General features: G+C 56.8%; 10 protein-coding genes and 1 non-coding gene across 11 annotated transcripts; 6 read left to right on the top strand and 5 right to left on the bottom strand.

The window, feature by feature from the left end:
- Positions 1-194: 194 nt before the first annotated feature.
- On the bottom strand, positions 195-2,276 carry F5144DRAFT_92723 (amidase signature domain-containing protein). Its single transcript, XM_066793572.1, has 2 exons — positions 2,256-2,276; positions 195-2,191 (listed from the first exon to the last, which is right to left on the bottom strand). The coding sequence occupies exon 2, from the start codon at positions 2,059-2,061 to the stop codon at positions 352-354; it is 1,710 nt and encodes a 569-aa protein (XP_066645970.1). The 5' UTR covers positions 2,062-2,191; positions 2,256-2,276; the 3' UTR covers positions 195-351.
- A 1,187-nt stretch (positions 2,277-3,463) lies between these two features.
- Positions 3,464-4,817, top strand: F5144DRAFT_599107 (uncharacterized protein; the record flags this gene model as incomplete). The annotated part of the gene is made up of 2 exons (XM_066790987.1): positions 3,464-3,535; positions 3,636-4,817. The coding sequence occupies 2 exons, from the start codon at positions 3,464-3,466 to the stop codon at positions 4,815-4,817; spliced, it is 1,254 nt and encodes a 417-aa protein (XP_066645969.1).
- Positions 4,818-5,424: 607 nt separating this feature from the next.
- Positions 5,425-9,692, top strand: F5144DRAFT_92676 (patched family-domain-containing protein). The gene has a single exon (XM_066793571.1). The coding sequence runs from the start codon at positions 5,596-5,598 to the stop codon at positions 9,427-9,429; it is 3,834 nt and encodes a 1,277-aa protein (XP_066645968.1). The 5' UTR covers positions 5,425-5,595; the 3' UTR covers positions 9,430-9,692.
- On the top strand, positions 9,653-10,450 carry F5144DRAFT_626583 (uncharacterized protein; the record flags this gene model as incomplete). The annotated part of the gene is made up of 2 exons (XM_066792268.1): positions 9,653-9,661; positions 9,715-10,450. The coding sequence occupies 2 exons, from the start codon at positions 9,653-9,655 to the stop codon at positions 10,255-10,257; spliced, it is 552 nt and encodes a 183-aa protein (XP_066645967.1). The 3' UTR covers positions 10,258-10,450.
- A 2,152-nt stretch (positions 10,451-12,602) lies between these two features.
- Positions 12,603-14,407, top strand: F5144DRAFT_589890 (cytochrome P450-like protein; the record flags this gene model as incomplete). The annotated part of the gene is made up of 4 exons (XM_066790100.1): positions 12,603-12,908; positions 12,968-13,330; positions 13,397-14,212; positions 14,273-14,407. 4 exons carry the CDS (start codon positions 12,603-12,605, stop codon positions 14,405-14,407), a joined length of 1,620 nt encoding a protein of 539 aa, XP_066645966.1.
- Positions 14,408-16,053: 1,646 nt separating this feature from the next.
- Positions 16,054-16,561, top strand: F5144DRAFT_599103 (uncharacterized protein; the record flags this gene model as incomplete). The annotated part of the gene is made up of 2 exons (XM_066790986.1): positions 16,054-16,268; positions 16,537-16,561. The coding sequence occupies 2 exons, from the start codon at positions 16,054-16,056 to the stop codon at positions 16,559-16,561; spliced, it is 240 nt and encodes a 79-aa protein (XP_066645965.1).
- Positions 16,562-16,676: 115 nt separating this feature from the next.
- Positions 16,677-16,758, top strand: F5144DRAFT_t63. Its single transcript has one exon. It is a non-coding gene; the product is annotated as a tRNA-Ser (tRNA).
- Positions 16,759-17,190: 432 nt separating this feature from the next.
- Positions 17,191-18,190, bottom strand: F5144DRAFT_599102 (SGNH hydrolase-type esterase domain-containing protein; the record flags this gene model as incomplete). Its single annotated transcript, XM_066790985.1, has 3 exons — positions 17,191-17,613; positions 17,681-18,042; positions 18,121-18,190. 3 exons carry the CDS (start codon positions 18,188-18,190, stop codon positions 17,191-17,193), a joined length of 855 nt encoding a protein of 284 aa, XP_066645964.1.
- Positions 18,191-20,415: 2,225 nt separating this feature from the next.
- On the bottom strand, positions 20,416-21,417 carry F5144DRAFT_640179 (kinase-like domain-containing protein; the record flags this gene model as incomplete). Its single annotated transcript, XM_066792737.1, has 3 exons — positions 20,642-21,417; positions 20,563-20,579; positions 20,416-20,484 (listed from the first exon to the last, which is right to left on the bottom strand). Exons 1-3 carry the CDS (start codon positions 21,198-21,200, stop codon positions 20,416-20,418), a joined length of 645 nt encoding a protein of 214 aa, XP_066645963.1. The 5' UTR covers positions 21,201-21,417.
- A 110-nt stretch (positions 21,418-21,527) lies between these two features.
- Positions 21,528-24,207, bottom strand: F5144DRAFT_589888 (putative chaperone binding protein; the record flags this gene model as incomplete). The annotated part of the gene is made up of 6 exons (XM_066790099.1): positions 21,528-21,711; positions 21,748-22,435; positions 22,789-22,808; positions 23,080-23,732; positions 23,791-23,873; positions 23,985-24,207. The coding sequence occupies 6 exons, from the start codon at positions 24,205-24,207 to the stop codon at positions 21,528-21,530; spliced, it is 1,851 nt and encodes a 616-aa protein (XP_066645962.1).
- A 1,366-nt stretch (positions 24,208-25,573) lies between these two features.
- F5144DRAFT_92483 (uncharacterized protein) lies at positions 25,574-26,674 on the bottom strand. Its single transcript, XM_066793570.1, has 2 exons — positions 25,706-26,674; positions 25,574-25,613 (listed from the first exon to the last, which is right to left on the bottom strand). The coding sequence occupies exon 1, from the start codon at positions 26,407-26,409 to the stop codon at positions 25,828-25,830; it is 582 nt and encodes a 193-aa protein (XP_066645961.1). The 5' UTR covers positions 26,410-26,674; the 3' UTR covers positions 25,574-25,613; positions 25,706-25,827.
- Positions 26,675-27,444: the final 770 nt, after the last annotated feature.

Genomic DNA, 27,444 nt, shown 5'->3' with positions numbered 1-27,444 from the left:
GCACGACGCCTGGGTGGATTTCTTGGTGTATTGCTTGATTTGGTGGCAGGGCAGGCTCAGGGAGCGTGGTCGGGGTGACGAGTTCGAGGACCGGACAAACAAGGCGAACCCAAATGCTTCAACTTTTGTAAGGAAGCATGTTTTGTTGTTTATTTAAGGAGGCGCCTTGTTTGGTATGTCCATGACCATGTCCTAAATTAAATACCTTAGATCTAGGGGGCGGGATCGGTCGAAACGTCGCACGGCTCCGCCATTCACAACCGTAGCGGGGCCATCATGAGTTTCTCCAGTCCTTAACAAACCCAACATTACGCACCCACCCTTCCACCGACGCCGCTAGTGTACGAAGTATTACACCTCATAAAGGCTCCCCCCTCCGCTCTGCTGGTCTCCGGCCCTCCGCTTACCCTCCTCAAGCACATCCACCCACACCCCCGGCCGCCTCCGCCTCTCGGCCCCAACCTCCTCCAACACCCTCCCAAACCTCAACAGCTGTTCCTCCGCACACCACTCCCCCATCGCCATCACCCCCACCGGCACATCCGGCGTCCCCCCGCGACCCGGCACAAACCCCACCGGCGCGCTCAGACTCGGCAAGCCACAAAAGTTCGCCATCCACACATACTCCATGCTTTGCATCGTCCTATCCCCATCATTCACCCCCCAACGCATCTCCGCCCGCTCATCCACGATCGGCAGGCCCTCGCACGCCGTCGTCGGCGTGACGATCACCATGCCCGGGTGCTGCTGCCACAGCCAGGCGAGATGCTGCATCAGCAGGCGGCGCAGTTTCTGCGCGAGCAGGTAGTCGGTCGCGGGGGTGACGCGCCCCAGCGCCAGCAGGACGCGGTTGGCGGCGGTGAGCCCGCGCGGGTCTGGGAGTAAGGAGGCGGCGTCGGTGAGCACGGTCAGCGCGTGTGCGAGCTGACCCTCGCGCAGGAAGGGGATGGTGATGTCGACGGTGGTGTAGCCGTGCGTGGCGACAAGTTGGCGGATCAGGCTGTTGCAGAGGGCTTGGATGGTCGGGGTGGAGCGCGCGATCCAGGCTTGGGGGATGCCGAGGACTTTGGGGTCGTTGTTGGGGCGAGGGGGGGTGAGGGAGAGGGGGGTGGGGAGCGGGGGGAAGGGGGAGGAGGGGTGCGGTGCAGAGATGACGGAGAAGACGGCGGCGAGGGAGGAGATGTCGGCGGCGATGGGGCCGAGGCAGGCGCAGGTTATGCAGACGTTGGGGCCGGGGCGGAAGGACAGGCGGCCGTGGGTGGGTTTGAGGCCGAAGACGCCGCAGAGGCTGGACGGGATGCGGATGCTGCCTCCGCCGTCGCTGCCGAGGCCGATGGGGATCAGGCCCGCGCTGACGGCATAAGCGGTACCCGAGGAGGAACCTCCCGTGTAATAGTGGCGGTTGTGCGGGTTGCGGGGTGTGCCGTGGATTGGGTTGTTGCCGGTGGTGTCGAGGCCGAACTCGTGCATTGACAACTTGCCGAGGTTGATGGCGCCCGCTGCTTCGAGTTTCTGAACGCACCACGAGGTGCCGTGGTCCTCGTCCGGGGAGTAGTAGGTGTTGCGTGAGCCGAGAGAGGTGCGGTAGCCCTCCATGTCGTATTCGTCCTTGACCGCCGTGGGTACTCCGTCCAGCGGCCCAAGCGAGCGGCCTTCTTTGTACCGCTGAGTCGACTCTCTCGCTGCGGCCAAAACCTTATCCACTCGCGTTTCGAAGAATGCCGTTGAGTGCTCAGTTGGCTTGGGAACGTCCCGCCGGATCAAAGGTAACAGGACCTCAGCGACATCGGTTGGCGTCAGGGTGCCCGAGAGATACAGTTTGCGGTAGTCGGAAACCGAGTAGTATTTGGCCTTGGGGTAAGCGGCCAGCGGAGCCTGTATTTCCTCTTCTTCCGTCCCGGCGTTGCTGTCGCCCTCGCTGCTCCCTATCGCCGCCGGGCTTGGCACGACCTGCGGCTCAAACCATGGCTCATACTCCTCGAGAAAAGGGATGAGTTTCCTCAATGAATTGAACCCGGTATTGCGCCAAATAATTTCCCGGATGAAACGAAACCATTCCATTCTGACAACCCGTCAGTGCATGCATCGCTCTTGTCCGGGCGGGGCCGCCTACAAATACATTGCCGCAACAAGGAGAAGGCCTCGCAGAGGAGGATTCTTTTTACTTTCATTTTTGTAAGGAATATCCGGGCTGTAATGAGGTTAGTGACCTTGATATGGATTCGCAGGGGAATTGAGCAGTTCCCCGAACGCACCCTCTCAACGGCTCGGGCCCGTTGATGAACTTCTGGGGCTCCATGTCCACCCCTTTTATTACCGTAGAGGGCGTGGGATTCGGGTTGCTGTTGGTAACTGGCAAGAACTGACACCAAACGCGGGCGAGCACTTATGTTTTAAAACAGATCTAACGCGTTCAAGTGAAAATATATGAAGAAGCTCTGGCGAGTGAGATATCTCCTTCGAATTTGCGTGGGTCGGTCGGCCGCGGGGCCCGGAAGGCGCCGGATCAGAAGTGGAAAGAAACATCGTTTGAGGAAAGCGATGTCTCAACTAGGCCAGGGGCCGGTAGAATCCCTGTCAAAGATTTTGGCGGTTGCGTGGCCTTCGATCTTCCTCATTGCCTGGGATTGTCAGAGTGTCTTGATTGGATTGCATTTGTTCGATCTCGTGTGACGTTCCGGATTTGCAACGGATGCCGAGGCAGCACGGGATGGAATGGAAGGTTATGGGGCTTCCATTCATCGGCTGTTTCTGAGCCACATATTTGACCATTTTATAGTTAGAGCTTTCACACCAGGAAATCAAGAAAGAGAAAGAGGTGGGGGAAACCCCAAGTAAAAGAAAATAAATGAAAGTAATTGCGCCAAATGAAAAGTAGGTTTTGGGCCTCCTAAGGGCTTTCTTTTCGTTCCTCTCTTTAGCTTGGGCTGTTTGTGCCACTTCGGAAGACTTTTCTGAGTGTTGGTCGATCGATACCTCAGTACGACCCAGGTACTTCGTCTGGGCACCTCACGCGGTGGGCAGTTTGCAACTGTTCCCCCGGGAAACCTTGCACATCGAGTAATTGTTGCCGCCTTGCAACTGCTTGCGGTTGGTGGGAGATAACCAACGGCAACTCACCGCAATGACGGACCATTCAAAAGGCGAATTGTGTGTTTGCACTCCATCGTCCTGAGGCAAGTGACGAGTCACTTGAGGTCATCGGCGAGTCGCATCGACTTCGGGAAGCTGGCCCGAGCGCCTGTGCTCCCAACAAACGGCCCAACACCCATGATGGGAGTCAAACACCCCTCTCCCCCCACTCTGAAGAGTTCCTCAAAACCAACTTGTATCGCACTTCGATCACGATGTCGTTTCAGCACAACGGCTTTTTTAACAACTTATCCGTGTACAGACCTAACTATTATCCGAGCAGTGTATTTTTGCCCTTCTCCGGCATAGTTGGCATTAAAAGTGGCCGGGGATGAACGGAACACGCCCACCTGATGATGACGCAAACGGAAAGGTCGCCGACCAGAACCGAACGAAGCTTCTTGTACGTCTGAGGGCCACGGGTTCTTTTTAATAAGTTGGGGAGGATGGCCATGGTAGCTCCTGTCGCAGGGAACGCGGCCCTGGCTAACCGTGACACGCAGTCCGAGTTTGGTTCGATCCTGGACGAGTCACTCATTCTTCTGGTTGCCGACGAGAGAGACATTGTGGGCGGATATGAGGAAATTCGGCAGGTCCTCAACGTGCTGACCGAAACAGCACGGGAAGAAGCAGCCACTGGTTTTGACCCCTCGGGCCTGAGCAGCGCCTCTGAGATTGGGGAATTCTCCCCCGACGACACGGCAACCAGCGGCCATGGGGCCGATTCGTCAGCCGAGTGCACCACCACCATCTCGGAGTTCTCAGATCGCTCCGAGGGCCAAAGACTCACTGAGCAGACAAACCTGAGCGAGGAGCAAAAGATCCAAGAACTTAAACTGGTTTTTGGAGACGGATGGGGTGACCACACTATCCGCTTCATACTCAAGCAGGCCGAAGGCGACCTCGAACGCGCGTTTGACGCCCTTCTCGTCCGCCAGTTCCTCAAGGATGAGGGCTCCCTCCCAAAGGGCGTTGATGGCTTTTTCGTCTCTGACGAAGATTGCCCGTCCCCCAAAGGCAGAGGGAGTCGTGCGCGGAAAGGGAGTGCGAAAAACAAAAAGCAAACTGTCACGATCAATTACAATGCTGTCTTGTCTACTGTCGACGACGGGGAGCTTGAGGGCGCAAAGGACTTTGCCACCGCGGCGAAGCCCCGGGTGCCAGCCGCACGGCCACGTCTTCCACCTTTTACCGCTCAGCCACTCAAAACGACCTCCGCCCAACAACTAGCATTAGCATCGTTCTCGACGGTGACGCCCGATTTCGCCTCCGAGATGCGCGCCGCCGCCGCCCTTCGAAGGATGGGCCCTCTTGGTCGCCAGGGGGCCGTAGTCTACACCGAGCGCGCTAGAGAGGGGCGAGCGGCCTTCACCGCCAATGCCTCGCGGGAGGCTGAGGCGCACGTTGCTCAACAGAGCACGAGCACCATGCTTGACCTTCATGGCGTCTTCGTTATGGACGGGGTTCGCATCGCCAAGCAGCGGGTGTGGAACTGGTGGAACAACCTCGGCGAGGACCGCAAGGCGCTGGCGAAGCGCAACGGCTTCACTGTCGTTACCGGCGTGGGGAAGCACAGTGTTGGGGGGGTCTCGCGCCTGCGCCAGGCGGTCGGGGCGTACCTCAAGAACGATGGTTGGAAGATGGAAACGCTCACTGGGAGCTTCTATGTCACGGGAAGGGCTTGAGGGCTTGTAGACCTGTGCCCTTGTGCTTACGGCACGGGGTTTGCGGTGTTTGGTGTATCGAATGGCTGGCTGGGATTGTTTAAACTGGGTTGGCTTCATGGTGGCTTGGGCCGGGTGGCATGGGTATTTGACGGGTGGTAACGGATACACTGGAAAGATATCCCATTTGTTTGGATGCGATTTGTCTGTTAACCTTGTTGGGAGTAAGGTAGACAGACGGCAAGAGCACCGGACGGGATCATGTCATAGAGCATAGACTTGGTATTGGCGGTATCGATGTGTTGTATGTGATACACTGTCAATGGCTCTTCCCGAGGAAGGCAATGATACATACTTGTCGTACGAAGTAAACATCGATTTCCATCTGCCTAGCGTGCCAGCTTCCCACAGTTGTCGTGTCGCAACCTCGGTCTTGATGCAGCAGCGTTTTTGGTTCCTGACAAGAATCCCGGTGCAACCCCAGCCCAGCCAAGAAACGCCAGGAACAGCATGAGCACCCCAGAAAGACCCACCAATCAGCGTCGATCTGTGCATCTCGCCCGCATGACGCATGACGGCATGCTGGTCGCTCTCACGCGGGCAAGGCAGAGGCGGTCGGCTCGTAGCACCCTGGGTCGCCGCCTTGGGGGCAAGCTCCTTCCGCTGTCAGCTCCCAACATCAACCACACCACACACAATCCAGCCTCTCCCCATCTTTTACGGACGCTGAAGGCATTGTTCCTTGATTAATTATTTGGATCACCATTCCGTCTTGCCGCCGCGCGGCTTAGTAGCGACCATGACGAAACTCCCGAGATTGGTCGCATCGGGCGGACTCCTGTTGACGACACTGGGGTCCGCCGTCGCCGACACCATCTACACGCCGATACACGAAGCGGGCCGCTGTGCGATCCGAGGCCATTGTGGTTCGAAGAGCATGTTCGGCGGCCAGCTGCCTTGCGTCGACAATGGACTCGCCGAGGAGCCCGACGCCAAGTTGCGCCAGCAATTGACTGAGCTCTGTGGCCCGAAATGGTCTCAAGGTCCTGTCTGCTGCAACGCCGAACAGGTCGACACGCTCAAATCCAATCTACAGACAGCAAATCAGATCATCTCGACATGCCCCGCGTGCAAGGACAACTTCTACAACATGTTCTGCACCTTCACCTGCTCGCCCGACCAGTCGCTCTTCATCAACGTGACAGGGACAGTGGAAAAGAATAAGAAGACGCTGGTGACCGAACTGGATCAGCTGATCTCGGAAGAGTACGGGACAGGATTCTACGACAGCTGCAAGGACGTCAAGTTTGGGCCGACAAACTCGAGGGCGATGAACTTGATTGGGGGTGGTGCCAAGGACTACACACAGCTGCTCAAGTTTCTCGGCCAAGAACGGTTTGGGGGCTCGCCCTTCCAAATCAACTTCCCAACAAGCTATGCGGACAAAGATATGAACCCGTTACCGATGAAGCCGAAGAAGTGCAACGATGAGGATCCCAACTTCCGCTGCGCCTGCATCGATTGCCCCGCCGTTTGCCCCGAGCTCCCAGCCGTGGAAGAGGCAGGGTCCTGCCACGTTGGGGTCCTACCATGCCTGTCGTTTGCATCTATCCTCACATACAGCGTATTTCTGTTTCTGGGCGCCGTCGCAGTGGTCGGCCATCTGGCCTGGAACAGGCATACGAGGCGGCGGAGCGAACAGCTCAGGCTCCTTACAGATGCGGCGCCAAGTGACGACGAGGACGAGGGCGGTATTACCGAAAACGGTGCCATGTTCGACCGGCCGCAGAAGATTTACAGGGTTAACACCTGGTGCGATGCCGCCTTCACCCGGCTGGGCCACACGGCTGCGAGGTTCCCTGCCCTGACCATCGTGGGCAGCACCCTCGTGGTGCTCTTGCTCAGCGCCGGCTGGTTCCATTTTGAGATCGAAAAGGACCCAGCCCGTCTGTGGGTGAGCCCGACTTCGGAGGCAGCTCAGGAGAAGGCCTTTTACGATGACAACTTTGGCCCATTCTACCGAACCGAGAAGATCTTCCTTGTGAACGACCTGAACGCTTCGGCTCCTGGGCCGGTGTTGGACCGTGACACCCTCCTTTGGTGGTTTAATGTTGAGGCGAGTGTCCGAAATCTCAGGGGAAGCAAGTATGGGAGCGCTCTCCAGGACCTTTGTCTCAAGCCCACCGGCGATGCCTGCGTTGTTCAGTCAGTCGCGGCATACTTCCACAACAACCCCGCGGAGGTTGGTCTCAACTGGAAGGCTAAGTTGAGAGAATGCGCCGACTCACCGGTCAATTGCCGCCCTGAATACGGCCAACCCTTGGAACCGAATATGATTCTCGGAGGTTACGCGAAGTCTGGTGACCCCGCCGACGCCACAGCCATGACGGTCACCTGGGTTCTGAACAACTACCCGGAAGGGTCCTCCGAGGCAGACCGCGCCATGGATTGGGAAGAGGCGATGAAAAACCGACTACTGGAACTCCAAGACGAAGCCAGGGAGCGGAACCTCAGGCTCTCCTTCTCCACCGAAATCAGTCTGGAGGAGGAGTTGAACAAGTCGACCAACACCGACGCCAAGATCATCGTCATTAGCTACATTATCATGTTCCTGTACGCCTCGATTGCTCTCGGGTCTACAACGCTGTCGTTCCGAGAGCTGCTCCGCAACCCTTCCATTTCTTTCGTGGAATCCAAGTTCACTCTCGGCGTGGTGGGGATTGTCATCGTGCTTATGTCCATCACGGCGTCTATTGGACTGTTCTCCTGGGTGGGCCTCCGGGCGACCCTTATCATCGTCGACGTCATTCCCTTCATTGTGTTGGCCGTCGGCGTGGACAACATTTTCCTCATCGTCCACGAGTTCGAGCGGGTGAACATCAGTCATCCCGATGATGTAGTCGAGCTCAGGATCTCCCGCGCGCTTGGCCGCATGGGTCCCTCGATTTTGTTCTCGGCCATCACCGAGACCGCCTGCTTTGCGCTAGGCGCATTTGTTGGCATGCCGGCTGTGCGCAATTTTGCCATCTATGCGGCTGGTGCCGTATTCATCAACGCGATTCTCCAGGTCACCATGTTCGTCTCGGTTCTCACGCTTAACCAGATTAGAGCCGAGGACTTCCGGGCGGACTGCTTCCCCTGCGTGCAGGTCAAGTCAGCGAGGATTCACCTGAGCTCTAACGGCGGGAACAACGGGGCTCGGTACTACGAGGCACCATCGGAGAGCTTGCTACAGCAGTTCATTCGTAAGTCGTACGCCCCTAGGCTGCTAGGGAAGAAAACCAAGGCGGCTATCATTACCATTTTCCTGGGTATCTTCGCTGCCGCGGTTGCGTTACTTCCCGAGGTTGAGCTTGGGCTGGACCAGCGGGTCGCGATCCCCGACGACTCTTACCTAATTCCGTACTTCAACGATCTTTACGATTACTTCGACGCTGGTCCGCCGGTCTATTTTGTCACGCGCGGATTCAACGGTACCGAGAGGGAACAGCAGCAAAAGATCTGTTCTCGCTTCACCACCTGCGAGCAGCTCTCTCTTACCAACATCCTCGAGCAAGAGCGGAAGCGGGAGGAGGTATCCTACATCGCATCCCCGACAGCTGGCTGGATGGACGACTTCTTCCAGTGGCTCAACCCCGACAACGAAAAGTGCTGCGTGGACGGCCGCAGGCCCTGCTTCTGGCGGCGCGACCCGACATGGAATATCAGCATGGCCGGCATGCCCGAAGGCGACGAGTTCGTCCACTATCTCGAGAGGTTCCTCACCGCGCCGACCACCGAGGACTGTCCTCTTGCCGGTCAAGCCTCGTACGGCTCGGCCGTCGTCGTCGACGCAGATCACACCACCATCCGCGCCAGCCACTTCCGCGCGATGCATTCTCCGCTCCGCAGTCAAGACGACTTCATCAAAGCCTACGCCTCGGCCCGCCGCATTGCGCGCGACGTCAGCGCCAGCACGGGACTCTCCGTCTTCCCCTACTCCATCTTTTACGTCTTCTTCGACCAGTACGCAACCATCGTCCAGCTGACGGCCGCCCTGCTCGGTTCGGCCGTCGCCGTCGTCTTCGTGGTATCCGCCATCCTACTAGGCTCCGTCCTCACCGCCGCAGTGGTGACCGTCACGGTGAGCATGGCGCTGGTCGACATCCTCGGCGCGATGGCGCTCATGGGCGTCAGCCTGAACGCGGTGTCGCTGGTCAACCTGATCATCTGCGTGGGCATCGCCGTCGAGTTCTGCGCGCACATCGCTCGCGCCTTCATGTTCCCCAGCCGCACCTTCATGGAACGCGCGCGTAACCGCTTCCGCGGGCGCGACGCCCGCGCCTGGACCGCGCTCGCCAACGTCGGCGGCAGCGTCTTCTCGGGCATCACCATCACCAAAGTGCTCGGCGTCGCCGTCCTCGCCTTCACCCGCAGCAAGATCTTTGAGATCTACTACTTCCGCGTGTGGGTCGCGCTGGTGATCTTCGCCGCCACCCATGCGCTGGTCTTCTTGCCGGTCGCGCTGTCGCTGTTTGGCGGCGAGGGCTATGTCGATCCGGAGAGTGAGGGCGGGCTGGAGGAGGACCTGGCTAGTCGCCGGTATCGTGGCTTGGCGGCGGCGGAGGGGTCCGATTCGGAGGACGAGGACTAGGAGCCCGTTGTGTCTGGGGCGCTGTCGGCGTCTGGGGCGGCGTCGGGGTTGGGGTCGAAGGGTAAGGGGAAGGGCAAGGCCACAGCTGGGTCTGGAGTGGGAACTGGGTCTGGGTCTGGGTCTGGGTCTGGGTCGAAGGGCAAGGGTGTAGCTGGGGCTGAAGCTGGAACTGGAGTTGGAACTGGGGTGGGAACTGGGGTTGGAACTGAAGCTGGAACTGAAGATGAGGCCGGTACTGGAACTGGGGTTGACACTGGAGGGGGATCGCCACCGACTCGCCCAGAGGCACCATCGGCATCGTTGTCAAAATCATCGGTAGAGTCGCCGAGCTTGCCCCCAGATTCACTGCCGGCGCCGCGCACAGGGCCGCCGTCGGGGTCGGTGCGGAAGGAGCCCTTGACTCTCACAATCACCAACACTTATTCGACTACTGGCCGGGAGGCATTCATACCGAGTGAGGATATCGCCGCTTCGTCCCATCAAGGGGGCGCGGAAGAGTCGCCAATATCCCCAGACTACGAGGCCGATGTCGATGAAGCCCCGCGGCGGCGGACAACACCCCCTCTGGATGCTTTGTTTGCCGCCGTTGCCATACCGGGGGCTCAACCCGCGCCTCGGCCTCGAGCTGAACCTCAGCTTCCGTCTGCCTCTGACCGGAGGGAGTCGGCCCCTGGCGGGACCCTTTCGTCCCCGGAGCTGGAAATGTCTCCCCAAGAAAACATGCCGTCGGCACTCGGGGTCATCCTCGCCGCGATGGAGAGCGACGAGGCTGACGCCGCTCGTGAGGGGGAGGTTGCGGCCGAGGGGGAAGGGAGTGCTGAACCGTGATGGGAGTGAGGGTTTTCTTTGGTTTTAGGGATATGGGAATAATAGGAGCCAGCCAGCATTCGGATACATGGAGTAGGCGTTCTTTTCATTGGCTTTTTATTCGACTTTGGTGTTGTTAAGGGAAAGCGTCAAGTAAGATAGACGGGCATTGTTAGAGTAGTTTACGATAATACATGCAGCGTTGTATAATGGGTCAAGTTTACAGTGCAGTATTGGTATTTAATCCGAGACCCTGTCTCCCTATCATGCTTTACCTTGTTCCGGGTGGTGAGAAACAAGGGCGAGTCGTTGGGCTTACGTAAGCCGTGCTGGGTCTCAACTCCCACTTACAGCGCCCAAATCATCTGCCGAAAGGTCCCAAGACACAGAACCTCAGCGGTGCAGCAAGGCTAGCGCCACGGCTCGACACGGCCTTCGGCATATGTTTCAACCACTCTCCGAACCCTGCTTCTCTACGCAACCCGCTGAAGCGAGGCAGGGCGGTGCAGAGCGGACATGCTGGGAACGTTTCCGCTTGAGCCGCCGCTGCTGTTGTTGCTGCTGTTGCATTTGATCTGCTTCCGATCTGATTGATGGATTCCCGAACGCGAAGTCGCGAGGGTCGTTGACTCGCACCGTCTTTCCGGATTGTGTTGTTGATCGTTGGCTTATCGTTCACATCCTCCACCTCACTGCTAGAACTCGCAGTGCATCATCATCTGGGCATGCAATCGGTCCGACTAGTGCGCTTCAAGTTGTTGTCGCTGTCGTGATGCGGTTGTTGTCAGCTTGGAGATGGATGGGTGGACGGATGATGGACACACGGACAATCTTGATCTCGCAGCATCCCGCGCTTCGGCATGTCATGTGTAGGTTGGGATCTGAGATGGCACGGATGGCTACCTTCGGTATGCGCAGCAGCAGACGCAGGCGCAGATGGAATGGAATGCAGACAGACTGCTGGGTAACTCAACTGCGCCTGTTGCTACTCTGCGGTAACCTTGCCATCCCATGATGTTCCCTTTCGATACCACCTATTTTCTAAGGTTCTCGTTCTATCTTGCTCACTGTCCCAGAAAACACCCAAACGACCGCTTCACCCACAGCCATTTCCATGCCGTGATGCCATCCGGTGGCCCACCAGGTGACAGGGCCTCGTGGGCTGGTGCAACCACAACCACTGCCAAGAGGACGGGAAGTCCATGTGGGGATGGGGAAGTTGTGGAAGTTGGGGGGCTTGCACAGGCTTGTTTGGTTCCCGCCAAGGCTTGGGGGTGCTCGTGGCCAGTCCCAGCCAGACCGGCGGGATTCCAGGTCTGGGTTGCGAATTGAGCTGAGCGATTGGACGTGGCATCTGCCGAGGGGGGGATTATTGGGGTGGAGGGAAGGAAGGGAAAAAGAATTGGGGCTTCGGGGGCTTGCCGTTGCCCCTCCCCCTCACAGCTCACTGAATGGCCTGGCACTCCACGGCTCGACGGCCCCACTGAGGTGGACACTCCCGACATGGTTCATGTGAATCCCGGGCACCGGCAATACAGTTCCAACAGTAACAGTTCCAACGTCGCCTGTCATGGTCTGTGTGGACGCACTGGTGTGAAAGTTCAACCCACCACCCGGGAATGGGATGAACGGGGGGATGGAGAACGGAACGGGGCTGGCTGTACTTGGTAAGACGCGACAGATGACGTGGGTTTCGAGCACTCACACTCACACCCACACTTACACACCCTTCCAGCTCTCTCTCTGCCGAAAGGGAGCTACCGAGTGTACCGGCATGGCTCGGTTTCATGCCTCGAACAGGTAGTTGGTTACGTGCTGGCTACCCTATCCCGGGTTTCCGAATCCTGCACCGGGTCTAGTGCCACGATCCCCTCCTCCTCCTCCGGGGACAGGGACGGGCAGACATGCCGGGCGTCTCTCGGGATGTGGTTCTCAGCGAGAAATTCCACGCCTCGCCATCCGGGAACACAACCGCCGGCTGAGACTGGCTCGCTCCCGGGTTGGGTTAGCTGCTTCTGCAATATCTTCCCGCCCCATGGCATGCCGGGATCGCTTGTGCAGGACCGCCGGCCAGGGACTGGTCCCCTTCTCAAGATTGACTATCGAGGGTAGATTGCTCCCCGATTCGTCCTGCCTGACAAGTGGCTGTTCGACGGCCTACCCCGACCGCATCCCGTCCTGCTCGGCATTGGCGGGTACCCACCCCTGACGGACGCCTCGTTTAAAGATAAAGAGGCACGCATACACCCCCCCGTCATACTAGGTAGGACTGGTACGCACCCCAATCCCTTTCAACACCCTCCTACTCGCGGAGTTGGCCTGGCCTTTTCAACAAGGAAACGCCCCGCCGATCAGTCTCGAGCATTATGATAACAGACCAGATAGCTCAGGTCCTGAGCCAACACTGGCTGCCTATCACCCTCGCTGTCGTCGTTGCATGGCTGGCGAGGAATAGGTATCACAATGGGCTCAACAAGTATCCCGGGCCGTTCCTGGCCTCCTTGACAGACTGGTGGAGGTTCTTTGATGTCTACGGGCGGCGGCCCGAGAGGTCACACATCGCCCTCCACAGGAAATACGGCCCTGTCGTCCGTCTCGGGCCCAATACGCTGTCGTTTTCCGACCCCGACTCGTTGAAGACCATCTATGGGCTCAACAAGGGCTTCATCAAGGTGTGTTTAAGTGATGTGGTTCAGTGTTCACCGGCCAGGGACCATGCTGACCCGTCCAGTCCGACTTCTATGTCGTCCAGCAGTCTGTGGTCAAGGGCCACAGCCTGCCGTCGCTCTTCAGCACCACCGATAATGACTTCCACATGCAGTTCCGCCGCTGCGTCAACTCGGCCTTTGCCATGTCCGCCCTGGTGCAGTATGAGCCGTTCGTCGACAACACGACCAAGCTGTTCCTGAAGCAGACGGAGCGCTTGTACATCGACAAGCCGGGAACCTGCGATTTTACCCAGTGGCTCCAGTTTTACGCTTTCGACGTCATCGGCGAGATCACCTACAGCAAGCGCCACGGCTTCATCGAGAAGAACGAGGACGTCGACGGGATCGTGGCCTACCTGACCAAGCTGTTCCTTTATGTGGCACCCGTACATTCCCCCCTCCCAACACCCCTCCTCACCACCGCCAAGATACTAACCCCCCCCCCCTTTCAGATCGGCCAAATCCCCTCCCTCGACCGCCTCTTCCTCAAAAACCCCCTCTACCTCAAGCTCTCCGAATGGGGCATCCTCGACGCCACCTTCCCCGTCGCCAAATTCGCCCGCGCCCGCATGGCCGAACGCCTCCCCGAACTCTCCACCAACGGCGAACCCACGCTCCCCACCTCCGAAAAACCCACCGTTAAATCCCCCGACCTCCTCTCCAAATTCCTCGCCGCCCGCGAAGCCCGCCCCGACTTCATGACCGACACCCTCGTCCAGACCATGGCCGTCTCCATGGCCTTTGCCGGCTCCGAGACCACCGCCATCTCCCTCTCCGCCGTCTTCTACTTCCTCCTCAAAACCCCGCCCGCGCTGGCCCGTCTGCGCCGCGAGATCGACGACGCCGCCCGCGAAGGCCGCTTCTCCGACTATGAGACTGGGCTGGTTACCTGGCATGAGAGCCAGGCCCTGCCGTACCTGGATATGTGCGTCAAGGAGGCGTTTAGGTTGCATCCGGCTCCGGGGTTGCCCATGGAAAGGGTTGTGCCGAGGGGGGGGCTGGAGATTGCGGGGCGGCGGGTGGAGGGCGGGACGGTGGTGGGGTGCTCGGCGTGGGTGCTGCATAGGGAGGAGAAGGTGTTTGGGGAGGATGTGGAGGTGTATCGGCCGGAGAGGTGGGAGGTGAAGGTGGCGGGGGATGAGCAGAGGGTGAAGGTTATGAATGGGACGATGCTGCAGTTTGGGATGGGCAGTCGGACGTGTATTGGGAAGAATATTAGTTTGTTGGAGATTTATAAGCTGGTGCCGAGTATGTTGAGGCGGTTTGAGGTATGTGGTTCTTTTCTTTCTTTTCTTTTTTTTTGGATATCACTGACTGACAGTCTCCAGATCCGCTTCGACGACCCCGACTCGGAATGGGAGACGGTCAATGCCTGGTTCGTCAAGCAGAATAACTTCGTCACGCGCTTTGGCCTGCGGGATATCGTCATGCCCGAGAAGGGGGTCAGTGTTGGGGAGAACTAGGGGGTTGTTGTTTATTGCATTGGGCGGGTTGTATTGTTCATTTCGCTCTGGCTTAGATGGTTGCCGGTGTCATTCACCTAATGATGCGAATTACGACTACTTGAACATACCACATAATGCTTTCTGGTACATGGCATGTGTGCAATTCCTGCCAACTAGGTTGTCTTTATTCTCTCGACTATGTTCACCTTCTCAACGCCCAGTCTAAACTGTACCCGCTAATCTTCCGCCACGCTTCTCATGCCATCCCCGCCTTCAAGCTCACAGATTATAATAGAAGGAACTGGCAGCTCTCATGACACAAGACACATGGTTCAACAACGACACACTTTGGCAGTGGTTGTCGGTTGTCTTTGCTACGGGCGACGCACCAATACAACCACGTTGTTTTCCCATCAAACCCCTTGCCTTTACTAACTATAAAAAGCATATCTTGCCTTATTCCCACCAATCTGACCTACCGAGCAGGGACAGAACCCCTAGTTACCAAGCCAACCCAATCCACCCACGCCACAACCCTACACACGACATGGTGGGCATCGGCTTCCTCGAAACCATCTGCTGCTTGCGGCCCCTTCCCAATCCCCCGAAGAACCGGAAGAGCAAGAAGAGCAAAAGTAAGAAAAAGAGAGACTCTCACCATCAATCAAGCAAAAGTAAGGGGAAGCAGAAGGAGACTGTGGATAATACGGACCGGGTGGAGTACTGGGTGGACAGCCACACAATGATAACGGAAAGGGCTATCCGTGACAAGCAACGGTATGCCGAAGACGAGGAGCTGGAGGTGAGGGTGAACAATTTAACACATGCTGAAAGCTCCAGGCGCGCGGGACCCTCGGGTTGGTAGGTGGTGTGTGAGGATATATCCTTGTTAATGTGCGTTGTTGCGGCCCTCGTCGACTGACAAGTCCAGTTAAGAGGGTGTAAGTCACTAACTAACCCTACTATTAACCTACCGGTCACTGTTCCGTTCCCCAGCCATGGGAAAAATGGTAGGTAGATATGTTCAGCAATATACTACCTAGTGCCCACTAACGGTCTGGAAATGTCCCTTCCTCGAGCCATCAAACCGTAAACATCTCCCCTCGACCCAACCCCCCCTCAGAAGATTAGAAATGGCCAGTGAAGAAGACAGCTGATGGATATCTACCCTTTGATTTTGACCACACCCAAACGCAGAAAAATGCTTTGTTTACTCCACTTTCCTGATCTCACTCGGACGGCAAGAGTCGAAAGAGAATAAAGATCCTAACAAAGCGTCAGCCGCCGTACTGAAGCACTTTGTATCGCGCGTCCCGTACGGCCATCTCAAAACAGAACAAAAGCCGCTTACCATGTGGCAAAACCAGGCAGAGCAGTGACACCTAACAACCCCAAATCGCACCCTTTGACACCACCATGTTACCAAATATAACCAGAACTAGACAGTCACATGTATCTACAGTACAGTAGCCGTCCGCTTCACACTGGTTACATTCCCATCCACCACCTACTCATTGCCCAACGCCCCCTACCATTATAAGCACCCCTCCTACTACTCCAGTTCAGGAGCCCTAGCAACTCCAACCAGCCCAACAGCACCCCCTACACCAACCAACCAACCACCAAAACAAAACCCAACAACCCCAACCCACAACATCAAAACCATGGGCTCCGTCCTCTGCGGCATGTCGCCCTCCGAAGAGCGGAGGAGCTCCTCTCACCGCGGCGGCGGCGGCGACGGTCGCGGTTACAACAGCCGGTTTGCAGACCTGGACGACAGACAGTCCCGCCGCTCGGCGCCCCGGAGGCGGGAGCGTGAGAACACTGCGCGGAACTACGCGGGGCTGGATGATAGGACGGGGAGGAGGGATCGGCGAAGGTAGGAGATGGTTGGCTGCTGTGGTGGGCTTGGGGGTTGGGTTGGGGGTGGCTTTGTTATGGGCCATCCATTGGGCGAGGGGAGGGGTGGATTATAGGCGGGATTCTGCTCTCTTTCAAGGCGCTCAGGCGTTATAGGGTGGGAGAGGGAAGGGGATGAAGAGAGAGGGTGATAAAGAATATATTTCTTGTTCTCGGGGTCTGAATAACTATTACTCTGGGAGCTGAACTTGTGATAAGTGAGTTCAAGCCTGTACATACCATGCCAGAATTGATGACGAGTTGGACAAATAGATCGCTATCCTGTGTTAGTTGACCCATACTTTCTCAACCCCTTTGTTGAATCGATGGGTGTGCCAAGCCCGACTTTCCTCCGATAAGTCCGTATTATTTCCAAAACCAGCATCAAGGCACGATGGCTGAGTGGTCTAAAGCGTGAGACTCGAAATCTCATCTCTTCGGAGGCGTCGGTTCAAATCCGGCTCGTGTCGACTTTTGCTTTCTCACAGCATGCGATGTGTGGAATAATGTAATTTTTTTTTCATACCATACATACCAGGTTTCTTTTCCAGTGTTCATATATTTTCCTAGTTCCTCAACCCTATGTTTTTTACTTCTTCTTTTGCCTCGCTCTTTTCGATAGCTTGCACCAACGTCTCGTGTTGAATCCAACAACATCTTACAAGGGCAACAAGAAGCTATGGTAAATATATCCGGCTCTAAGGGAGAGAGTATTTCCGTGGCATTGCAAAGACTAGCGTAATATATGTACTTCGTAGCAATGGTACTATGCAATATTTCCCAGGCGTTTGTGAAAGTCCAGAGTCCCAACTTTCCAAGTTCCCAAATCCCAACACGGACCTCATCACTCGTCACACCACATCCAGACCCCCCCTACCTCTTCCCCCCCTCACTACTACTACTCACTGACACTGCGAGTAGTAGTCATTCGACACGCGACACGCCCCCTGCGTGCAGCACTTGGCGCCCGTCCAGCCCAACCCGCCACACTGCCCCCACAGCGCGGCACAGTTCGCACCCCCCGTCGGCTGGGTACCGCCCGCGCTGCTCGCGGGGGTACCGCCGCTGCTACCGTTGCCGGACGAGCCGCTCAGGAAGGCAATCAGCTTCGGCCCGACCGCCTGCGCGATGAACTTGTCGCCCTGGTCGTTGGGGTGCACGCCGTCGCCCCGCAGCATGTTGTTGGTGAAGCCGGCCGCGCGCGAGCAGTCGGCGATCACGATGGGGGATTGCGCGGTGGTGTGCGAGGAGACCCAGCCGGGGATCGCGGTGTTGACGGCTTCGACGGTCGCGTCGCTCCAGGAGGTGGGGATGAGCTTGTCGATCTGTGGTATTGTCATTCGGGTTAGATTTCGATTGGAGGGCAGGGAGGGGGGTTAGAGGTGGACTGACGATGACTTTGACGTTGGGGTTGGCGGCGCGCATGGCGTTCAGCATGGTGGTGTACGAGTCGATGATGGACTGGGCGTTGCGCTTGCCGATGTTGACGTCGTTGGTGCCGAGCATGAACTGCACAATGTCGGGCTTGGTGTTCTGCACCCAGCCGACGATGTTGTTGCGCGCAATGTCGTACGCTTGCCAGCCCGAGTGGCCTTCGTGGTTGGCGTCGAACCCGGACGGCTTCTGGCACGACCCCTGGATCGAGTTCATGCTGCCGACGAAGTCGACGTTGCCCGCCAGCCCGGCCGCCGTGAGTTGGTCCCACACCATCGGCCGCCAGCAGGTGATCTCCGTGATGGAGTCACCAAGCAGCACTGTTTTTGGCCAGGTTAACTTGCGATTCTTTATCGTAACGCCATGGGCCGCCCGCCGTGCGTGAGAGTGCTACTTACTGACTTTGACCTTTTGGCCATATGCCGAGGCCGCAAGGCCGGCAGCGAGGGTAAAACCGGTGAGACGCATGTTCACGATCACGAAGAGGTCAGATAGGTACAGTCCGTGGTCCCAGGAATCACAAACAGCCGTGCCCGCCTGGCCGGAACCAAGAGCTTCGACGCCGCCATTTTATGTCCTGTTTCAATGCTAGCGGGAGGTGGCCACCGTTCCGAGGTTGCCAAATCTACGTTAGTACCTGGGCTCGGTAGCGTAGTCGTGTCGTACCCGGCTAATTACAAGGTATGCTCCGTCGCCTCGGCCCACCGCGTCTTCCAGAACGAGCAGCCAAGGAGAATAGTGGCCTGTCGTTTCAGAGAGGCGGGGTTGGCTAGCGGAGGCATCCTGGACGTACGGAAGTTGAGAATCGCTTTGGAACTGGTGGATAATATCCATAGCCGTAGCATTTGAGGGTATCCGACAGCATGGCTACGCGCGCCAATAGGGTTGATACCAAAAAGACCAGGGAGAGCCTCGCTCTATTTATACCAGGGACACACGATGACAGAGTTACAGGTATACAGGTTCTCGGCAAAAGTGCTAGACCAGATTTGGAAGCGTCCTTTTTCCCGGAGAACCGGGAGTCAAACGACAGCATGTTGAAGAACTTGAATTGTGTACGAAGTACGTATGTTAATAACACCTACAAAGCTAGAGGTCCAGTCAATGACAATCCACTACCATTCCCTCTCCGGTCTCTCCTTCTACGGATCTGCCGTCGTCATGATGTCCTCATATCTTTTCTGCCGGTAATTGCGATCATAAGCGTAAAGGCCTACACCGATGAAGAAAGCAAGGGCAGCAAAAATGAACAGAGCAGACATAACACACAACGCCCAGAAGATGTTGCACCGGGTTCCCATGATCCCTCGGACGCATGCTGCTTGGTTCAACTCTCTAAAATGGCCAAAGATATCCGTGGCCTGTGGAGTCGGGGTCGGAGTTGGGGTCGGGATTGTGGACGACATGGTGACGTGAGTACGGGGAGTTCTGTAGTTGGCGTCTGACTGGTACCTTTCATTCTCGAATCCCAACAGGCAGTTTTGGTGTCTTTTATACACATATTGGCAAAGAACACATAAATTAAAATCAATTAACGGAAGAAAGCAGATGATACGTCTATTTTCATTGACTGTCTGGCTGGACCGGAAGCTCAACTGGAAAGCCCACCTTGCGGCGGTGGAGAAGAAGCTGAGGACCCAGAGCTATGCCCTGTCGAGGCTAGCGGCATCGACGTGGGGACTGGGTCTAGCCAAAGCGCGAGAAGTGTACACAAAGTGCATCCGGTCAGCGTTGGCCTATGGCGCATCGTCGTTCCACATTCCCACGGATGTGGGAGGCGAACCGGTGAAGAAAGGCATCACCAAGGCCCTCGGGAAGGCCCAGAACAAGAGCCTGAGGATTGTGGCGGGAGCCTTTAAGTCTACCCCCATCCGTAACCTCGAGACAGAGACGTGGGTACCACCGTTGGACTTATACCTAAACAAACGGCTTGCAGATTTCGAAAACCGACTCCAACAACCCGATCTGGACGACGGCCAAGGCGGCAAAAAGACGGCGGGGAGCGTTATCCTTACCGCCTGCCGCAAGATACAGCAGAGACTCAGCTCGAGGAGGGGCAACAGGGGCCGACCGCAAACCTTGAGACCTCAAGGGCCCACGGCGGTAGAGAGAGCCGCGGGCACGATCATGCGCTGGACGGGGGGAACCATAGACACGGACAAGGCAGTAGAAGAGGCCTGGAGAGCGAGGTGGTTAAAGGAACGGGACGGCAGAGCAATCACCAGGCCGGCGGACGACTTTGACCATCAGCGGGAGACGCTATTCCGGAACGAAACCCTAAGGAGGCATGACGGTCTCAGCAAGGCGAAAAGCTCACTGCTCATTCAAATCCGGACGGGAGCAATAGGCTTACGGGACTACTTGTTTACACGGGAAGTCCCGAAGGTTCTGACGCCTGCCTGCGAGTGTGGCGAGGGACGAGAGACTGCCGAACACCTGGTAGTGTGGTGTTTGGCCCCACCGTTGACTCGAAGATGGGAGAGAACTGGAATTCGGACACGACGGGACTTTTACTCAGTTCTACACGGTATCAATCCCACGACTGCACGGCTTGCGAGGAGGATCCTCGACTGGCTGATGGACTCGGGGAGGCTGCCGATGTACAGCTTGGCCAGGAGGCTCGAGCTGGGAACGGCGGCCTGAAGCGCCCCCGTTCGGAGGCCAAGAGGCCTCCTCTCTTTGTATACGTAGACTCACCAGAACGCATCGTTCCTTGATTGTTGGTAGGGGTTTTTCACCCGGCCCGGGAGGGCACGGTTTTCCTGTACACTAAATAGCAGAGGGTCCGGCACGCCCTAGGGCATAGCGGAGTATGAATAATATATATATATAAACCTCACGTTGAGGGGGTTTAAATCTGTGATAAATGTCAGTGATATGAAACAGGTTTAAGGGCAATGACAGCTTCTTAAAACTTACTAGTGTGGCAAATGTCAAACTCGTGAAGGTAGTTGACGGCATGGGCTAGTTGTTCGCATACGCCCTGGCGTGTCTCACAGCTCATCGCTTCCAAGACTCGTCTATCACAGAGGCTTGGGCCCAATAACGGCAAGACGAAGCACATGTGGGTGCCGTTGGGACTGCTGAGATAGAACGACTCCTGAATGTGGATGAGCCCCGGATGACTCTCTTCGCGCAGCTGTTGTAGTTTCATAAGTGTTTCCACCTCAGGGTACGTTTCCGGGGTGCTGAGGTCGGCGCGCAAGATTTTGAGGGCATGGAAGGAAACCTTGCTGGTCTCGTCGTTTTCATTCTCTCGTTTTGCTAGCCAGACAGTCGAAGAAGGGCCAAATCCAAGCTTGTGGATAATAGTATAGAGATTCGAGCCATGGTCGAATTGCTGATTAATAATCATGGGAAAATACCCTCCAGGGACATAGCCCTCAGGGCTTTCGGCGTCAATAGGACCTAGATCTTCGTAGATTGGGCCAGGTTGCCCAGAGTCAGCCTTAAGAGTGGCAGTTTTAGAATCGACCATGGCTGTATTGAGGCAGAAGTCGACGTTTGACGGGAAACCCAAAAAGATGGACGTCTGTTTGTTTTGCAAGGCGTGTTGGGTACATATACCGGCTTTCTCAGGTCCATGCCATCAAAAGCCTTGCTATATTGTACGAGGAGCCGCCAATTTCTGTTTACCCATTGTGTTGGCTGTCCACATTGTCCTTAGTAACACAGCCATGTCGCGTGGCGGATGCTCTTTATGCATAGGTGGTTTCCATCCGAGTCCACAACACTTGTCTAAGTCACGAATCTATCTATCTATGGCATGGCGACCGCCCGTTGTTCAGAAGGTCACCCCAACTGTTCACTTCCCCCCCTCCACCTCATACCCATAATGCCACCCCTCCCCCTCCAAGTCCCTCCTAACCTTATACTCCCTCTCAATCGCCACCACCCCCTCAAAATCCACTTCCACCACCCGCATCCCCTCCCAATTCCGCTCCAACCCCTCCCCCCCGACCCTCCCCACCACCGGCACCACCACCTGACTCAACCCCGGCGCATTACAGTACACCACCACGCACTCATTCTCAAACGCCCGCGCCACGAGCACACTATTAATAAACAGCCCCTCGCACTCCGGGTTCAGGCGCAGCCGCGCCGCGTCCAGGTCGCTCGTGTCGCACACCCAGTACGACGGGATCACGATCAGCTCGGCGCCGTCGCGGATGAGCGCCCGGAAGGCTTCGGGGAAGGCTAGGTCCCAGCAGGTGAGTAGGCCGGCGCGGATGGGGCGGGGGGGTTGCTCGGAGTTGGGGTTGGGGTTGGTGGTAGTGGTGGCGGTGGTGCTGTCCCAGGTTAGGGGCGTGTCGAAGGCGCGGTGGGCGGATTGCGCGACGCCGGCGGTGAGGTGGGGTCGTTCGGAGTGCCAGAGGTTGACTTTTTGGTAGGAGGAGAGGAGGTTGCCGGTGCTGGCTTCGATCCAGTAGGCCATGTTGCGGATTTCTTGGTCGGTGTTGTTGGTGTTGCCGGCAGCGGCGGTGGTGGTGGGAATGGGGTGGACCTCGCAGATGGTGCCGGGGACGATGTTGATGTTGAGATCCCGGGCTAGGGCTTGGTACCGGGGGAGACAGGTCGCGGACTCGGCGCATGCAGTGATGAAGTCGGGGTGGTCGGGGCACCACGAGGTTAGGTGGTACTCGGGCAGCACGGCAAGGTGTGCACCCTGGGAAGCGGCCTGTCGAATGAAGGCTTCGGCTCGGGTGAAGTTGTCTTCGACAGCGACATCCTGGCAGACGGGTGTAAGTGAATTGTGGCCCATGATAGTGACATCATCGACTCACCTTGGGAACAAGTTGAATAGTTGCAATTTTGTAGTTGGGCGCCATTGTGACCTGGTTTTGTGGTTCTTGCGATTTTGTATTTTAGAACTGATATTTTAGCTTTTAGGGAGGCAGTGGGGGAAACATTAAGGGTGGTAGTTATGGGAAAGTGTGAGTACGATGCAGATGTCCAACGGCCGGAGACCTGTCGGCGCCGAGCTTCGGCTTTCGGTCACTACTACCCCACTTTGGTGGGCTGGAGGCTGGCGAGAGAAAGGGTGATCTCGACGCAGAGGTACGCACAAGGCAGAAATAGGAGAGAGCTCGCATTATATTGCCGTTGTCTCATTGATTTGCTTCGTGGCGCCGTAACTTGCTGGTGGTATCCAGCCATCACCATAAATCGTGATGCGAAAGACCCGGCTCTGGCCATTCTCAGCTCAGATGCCACCGCCGTCCCTTGCCATGCATGCCGGTCGTACTGCCATATCCCTTCCCGCCGAACGCCGTCCCTCCCGCAATGCTATGTTTTAAAGAATGGTGCCGAATCTGCAGGTGTTAGAGCAAGGCCTTGCAAAGCAGGTGGTCACTTACCCAAAGGTCCGCTTGATGCTGCGGACGTAATACTCAAGCCAGTTACGCTTGGTCACATCCTCCTGCCCGACGGGCACACCCTTCCACTCGACGCGCATGACCGTGACCTTGTCGACATCGTTCTGGTCGAACTCGATCTGGAGCGTTGAGTAGTGGCCCGCCGGCCACTGGTCCAGACGCCAGCTCTGGACGATCTTGTTCGGCTCTTCCAGCTCCAGGAACTCGCCCGAGACGTTGCCACCAAATAGCTCAAACTTGCCGCCCTTCTTGGCGCCCTCGAATACTTTGGGCGGGGCCCGGGTGAACGCGGCGATCCGCTCCGGGTCGGTGAAGGTCTTGTAGAGCTCTTCAGCTGTCGTGCGGAATTCCTCGTTGTCGGTCACTTTAGTCGTGTTGACAACGGCGCCGCTGGTGCTTTGCGAGCTTGTCGTTGCCGCCGGCTTGGCAGCAGCTGGCTGGGGATGCAATTTGGGGGTGGAGAAGCCGCTGGATGGGTTTGAACCAGGGGCGTGCTGGATATCCTTGCCGTGCTCGGCGATAAGGGCGGCGGAGAGCTTGACGAACTCGCTGCGGAGCTGGGGGACGAGCTTTGACCGCACTAGATCCTTGACGGGCTGCTTCTCCTTGGACTCGGAGTAGATATCGATGTCGAACTGTTGTCACGTCCTTAGTTCGCGGCTACAGGTAACCCATTGCGAGGGGTAAACCTACCACGAACTCATCCTCGGTGAGCTCGTGCGAGACCTCCGGGACGGTAATAGTACCCGAAACATCGTCATCCTCGGCAGTGGAGCCTGGAGCGCAGAGATTTTAGCCCACCACTGGACAAATCGACAATTACGGAGGAAGTTTGGAACAACGCAGGGCGCGGGAACAAGTGTTTGTAATTCTATGGCAATACGTACCTGTGTACTCCAGAGTTAATTTGACATCAAATATCGTAATGACCTTGCCCTTTCGCTGTGCTACGTCGACGTCTCCGTCCATGCTGATGACCTTGCTGATCTTGGCCTTTACATCCCCCTCCTCCGCCTCGATCTTGGGGAGATTGTCATCGAACCACTTGCGTGCCCACGGCGACGCATCCTTGTTCACCCAGTGCCAGTTGTTGGGGTTGTGCAGAACCATGTTGGCGATTGTCGAGGAAGGGAGAAACCTAAAGTCAAATACTTGTCTTGGTCAGCAACAGTCTCTTCGAAGCTGAAACTCGAGAATATTGAATAGATTGGTGCTCGATCAGAGATGGCCTGGTGGACCGCAGCGTCTGTCATCAAGGGAAGGGAGTACAAGTCGCCCTATGACTGGTGCCAGCTGAACAATCATCAGGGAGCAATTGGCGTGTCTGTGTGCGCAGAATGCGGAATAATGAACATACCAAAAAGTGGGTTGGTCGTGGTCAAAATAGCCGTCGTCAAGAGATTGTTTGAAGGAAACAAATGGGAAAGGAGAGGAAGAGATGCGAGAAGGGCGAGGCTCGCCCAAATGAAGAGAACTGGGGCAGGTGCTGAGGAGCAGCTTGGAAAGCTCTAGAAAACTCAGCGGGCTCCAGTTGGGCGGGGAGCAGGGGGACGCGCTGACTTTCACCGCCTTTGGTGGGGTCCGGTTACTGCCGCTTCTGCGGGACCAACGAGATCCAGACCAAAACATGCCAAACCAGCTCGTCGTTCCTGCTTCTTGATTTCCGAGTCATCTGTGAAAATCCCCTGACGATCCTCAACCTTATTATACATACCACCCTATAGCTGGCGGATTATTGAACGCAGATTCGGGCCCCCACACGATCCTGTGAACTCCCGCAGCCGCCCGAAATGGTGTTTCAACAGCTGCCGTGGAGCTCATTTGATGCAATCCGGAGCTGTCTGGACTCGACCGAGTGGTGGGCTAGGCCTTTCTAAGCAGCCCGCAGCTTCGTTTTTGCCGCTCTTTGCTGAACACGCATGCTACTGATACCCTCGCCATCGGCTGGTTGAAGCGGGATTGGATCACATCGGCATCTCTCACCGGACGCATGAGTTGAACATCGCCCAAGGTTTGAGGTTAACTTTTGACAATCACAGCCAAAGTAGTGACGGATGATTTCCGATGATATGGGCGGTTGACCACGACCGAAGTCGGTTGATTTGGCGAAGCCCGAACTCGGACGACGTCGGTTGCTCAAAATCCGGAGTGTTCCGCAATCCCGGCGATTTCTTCCACACGGACGCGGACACGGACACGGACTGCAGCACCCCAACCCACCGAACCCGCTCTCCCGAAGCCGGATCTAATTAAAGAGCACTTCGGCCCCAACCGGCTGGAAATGCGTCCGCCAAGACTCAACGGCCATAGTTCTCTTGGCCGATATGTCTTGAAGTGGCACTTAGCTTGCGCGTCATGCCGAGTCGATGCATTCGAATCTCGATCATACCTCATCAGATCATCGCAAGGATGAGTCAAACCTAGAGGTCGCATTCGGGAATGCCCTCTTCCGTTGCTATACTGAGGCTGGTAACAATATCGCTTGCCTTGGTTCTTGCATCATATTTCGTCGACGACTGTGACGCTCGTGCAGTTCTCTTTGTTAGCTGGATATTTTGAGCCACCAGGTATGTTGGATTCGACATCCACAATTGGGATCACTCATCACCTAGTTCTCTTCGGCATGAAGTCTTTCCGATGCCAACTTAGTTTCTGGAAGCCACACAGTAGCCTATCACATCGAGCAACACCCACCGCTATTAATATCTCACTGCACCGAACCCAAGGTTTTTAGAGTGTGTGGGGGCTTCGGCTGATACCCGTGATATTGTGTCTAATTGGGCAACTTGAGTCTGCCAGGACCGCCTCATCAAGCTGAAAGAGCCAAGGGCTTCTGGACCCAGCTGCTAACTGGACAGACTGAGCAGTTTTGAGATCCGATTTCGAGTTCACAACCACCAGTCCCACAAGGTTCTGCTCTACTGTAACGTAAGGCAGTAAACGGGATACTTCCACCTTCCCGTATCGGCCACGAGACAAGGCACACCGCCGGCGCAGTTTGGCTCGCAGCTTGCCTGAACTCAGGGCTGAATTATTGGCAGAGTCTTTAGACAATTGGATCGTACAAAAAATGGCATCGATCTCTAGTTGGGGGATATGAGCTTCACATGATCCTTCATCGAGTTGACAGACGGAAACCTGGTTCATTATCGGCAAGCTACGGCGACCTGCATTTTCTGTCCGAACATGTCCGAAGTTGCAGAGCGGAGCACGCGGAGTCGCAGGGGAGCATCTGGCATCTGTGAATGCAACGACAAGCAACAGTCGAATCATGCGCCAAGAATCGAGCAAGGGGTTAAGCGCCAGCAGCATGCATCACAGCCCATGCACAGCTTCTGGCGAATCATGGCCGGCCTCCTGAATTTTGCCCAGAACCAAGAATAGATTGCCGGCACAGACCTCGAGCAACAGTCCAATCATGGCTTGTCACCCCATCGGCCGACCCTTTTTCCCCTCTTCCGTCGACAAGGACGCTCGCCACAATCGCCTTCTGAGCATAGGCACGCATGTGGTCAAGGGTCTCGCTGTTGGAATGGGCCGAGAGTGACGGAGTTGACGGTGAGCCTTGTGCAGCATGTTGGCAGGGCAAAGGTGAGGATGTGTCCCGGAACCCCTGTCGAGCCCCTTGAGGCACGCTCCGACCGCTCTCCAAGAGCCTGAACGCTTTCGCGACACGGAGTGACCCCGTCTGCGGATCGTTGTAGCACCTGCACGTCGGTGTCTTGCTGCACGACTAAGCCTGGGTCAGGTTCGGATGGTACATGTTTCTGAGGTTGGACAAGAACGGGATGATCCATTGGTGATCGCCGTCAGAGACTCCCATCCCGTGCCTTCTTCGGATGTATGTTTCTGCTGCAAGCGGAGCGTCTCGATAGACGAAACACGACATTGAATGGCTGGACGTTGACCACCGTCGACTCGGCAGGCCGCACCGTTGAAGGGCCAGCCAGCCAGGGCTGGTTTCGGGAGCGCAACCCCTCTTGGTCAAGGGAGCAGGGTCGTCGCGAAAGGCACCTGAAAGAGCCAAGGCCGCCCTCCCACCCCCAGTTGTCCACCGGAAAGCGGGAGGGGTGGCTCCCGCTTTTCAATGCACGTTCAAGAGTTAATCTACCCACCCGCACCGCAACTCCCACCACACCAGGGGGCTGATAGGTTGCGGAATCCACCGTCGCCTCTTCTCGGCTTCCGTGTCGGGCCTGGAGCAATCCCTCTTTACCTCCTGCAACGTTCCCACCCTCCGCCCGCCTCCAGCTGCAGCTTGCACCACCTCGCGCCGCAGCCGCGCTTTGGGAGGGACGACAGCTTTTCAGGTCGACTTTAACTGCTTCGACTACCGGTAATCATCGA

Source organism: Chaetomium tenue (genome assembly GCF_020726465.1).
Source record: "Chaetomium tenue strain MPI-SDFR-AT-0079 chromosome Unknown F5144scaffold_2, whole genome shotgun sequence".
Classification (NCBI taxonomy): Eukaryota; Fungi; Ascomycota; class Sordariomycetes; order Sordariales; family Chaetomiaceae; genus Chaetomium; species Chaetomium tenue.
This window is presented reverse-complemented; position numbering and strand designations above follow the sequence as displayed.

Bases quoted from the DNA above. Each gene is read 5' to 3' on its own strand.
- F5144DRAFT_92723 (XM_066793572.1), bottom strand. From the start codon at position 2,061: ATGGAATGGTTTCGTTTCATCCGGGAAATTATTTGGCGCAATACCGGG.
- F5144DRAFT_92676 (XM_066793571.1), top strand. From the start codon at position 5,596: ATGACGAAACTCCCGAGATTGGTCGCATCGGGCGGACTCCTGTTGACG.
- F5144DRAFT_92483 (XM_066793570.1), bottom strand. From the start codon at position 26,409: ATGCTGCTGGCGCTTAACCCCTTGCTCGATTCTTGGCGCATGATTCGA.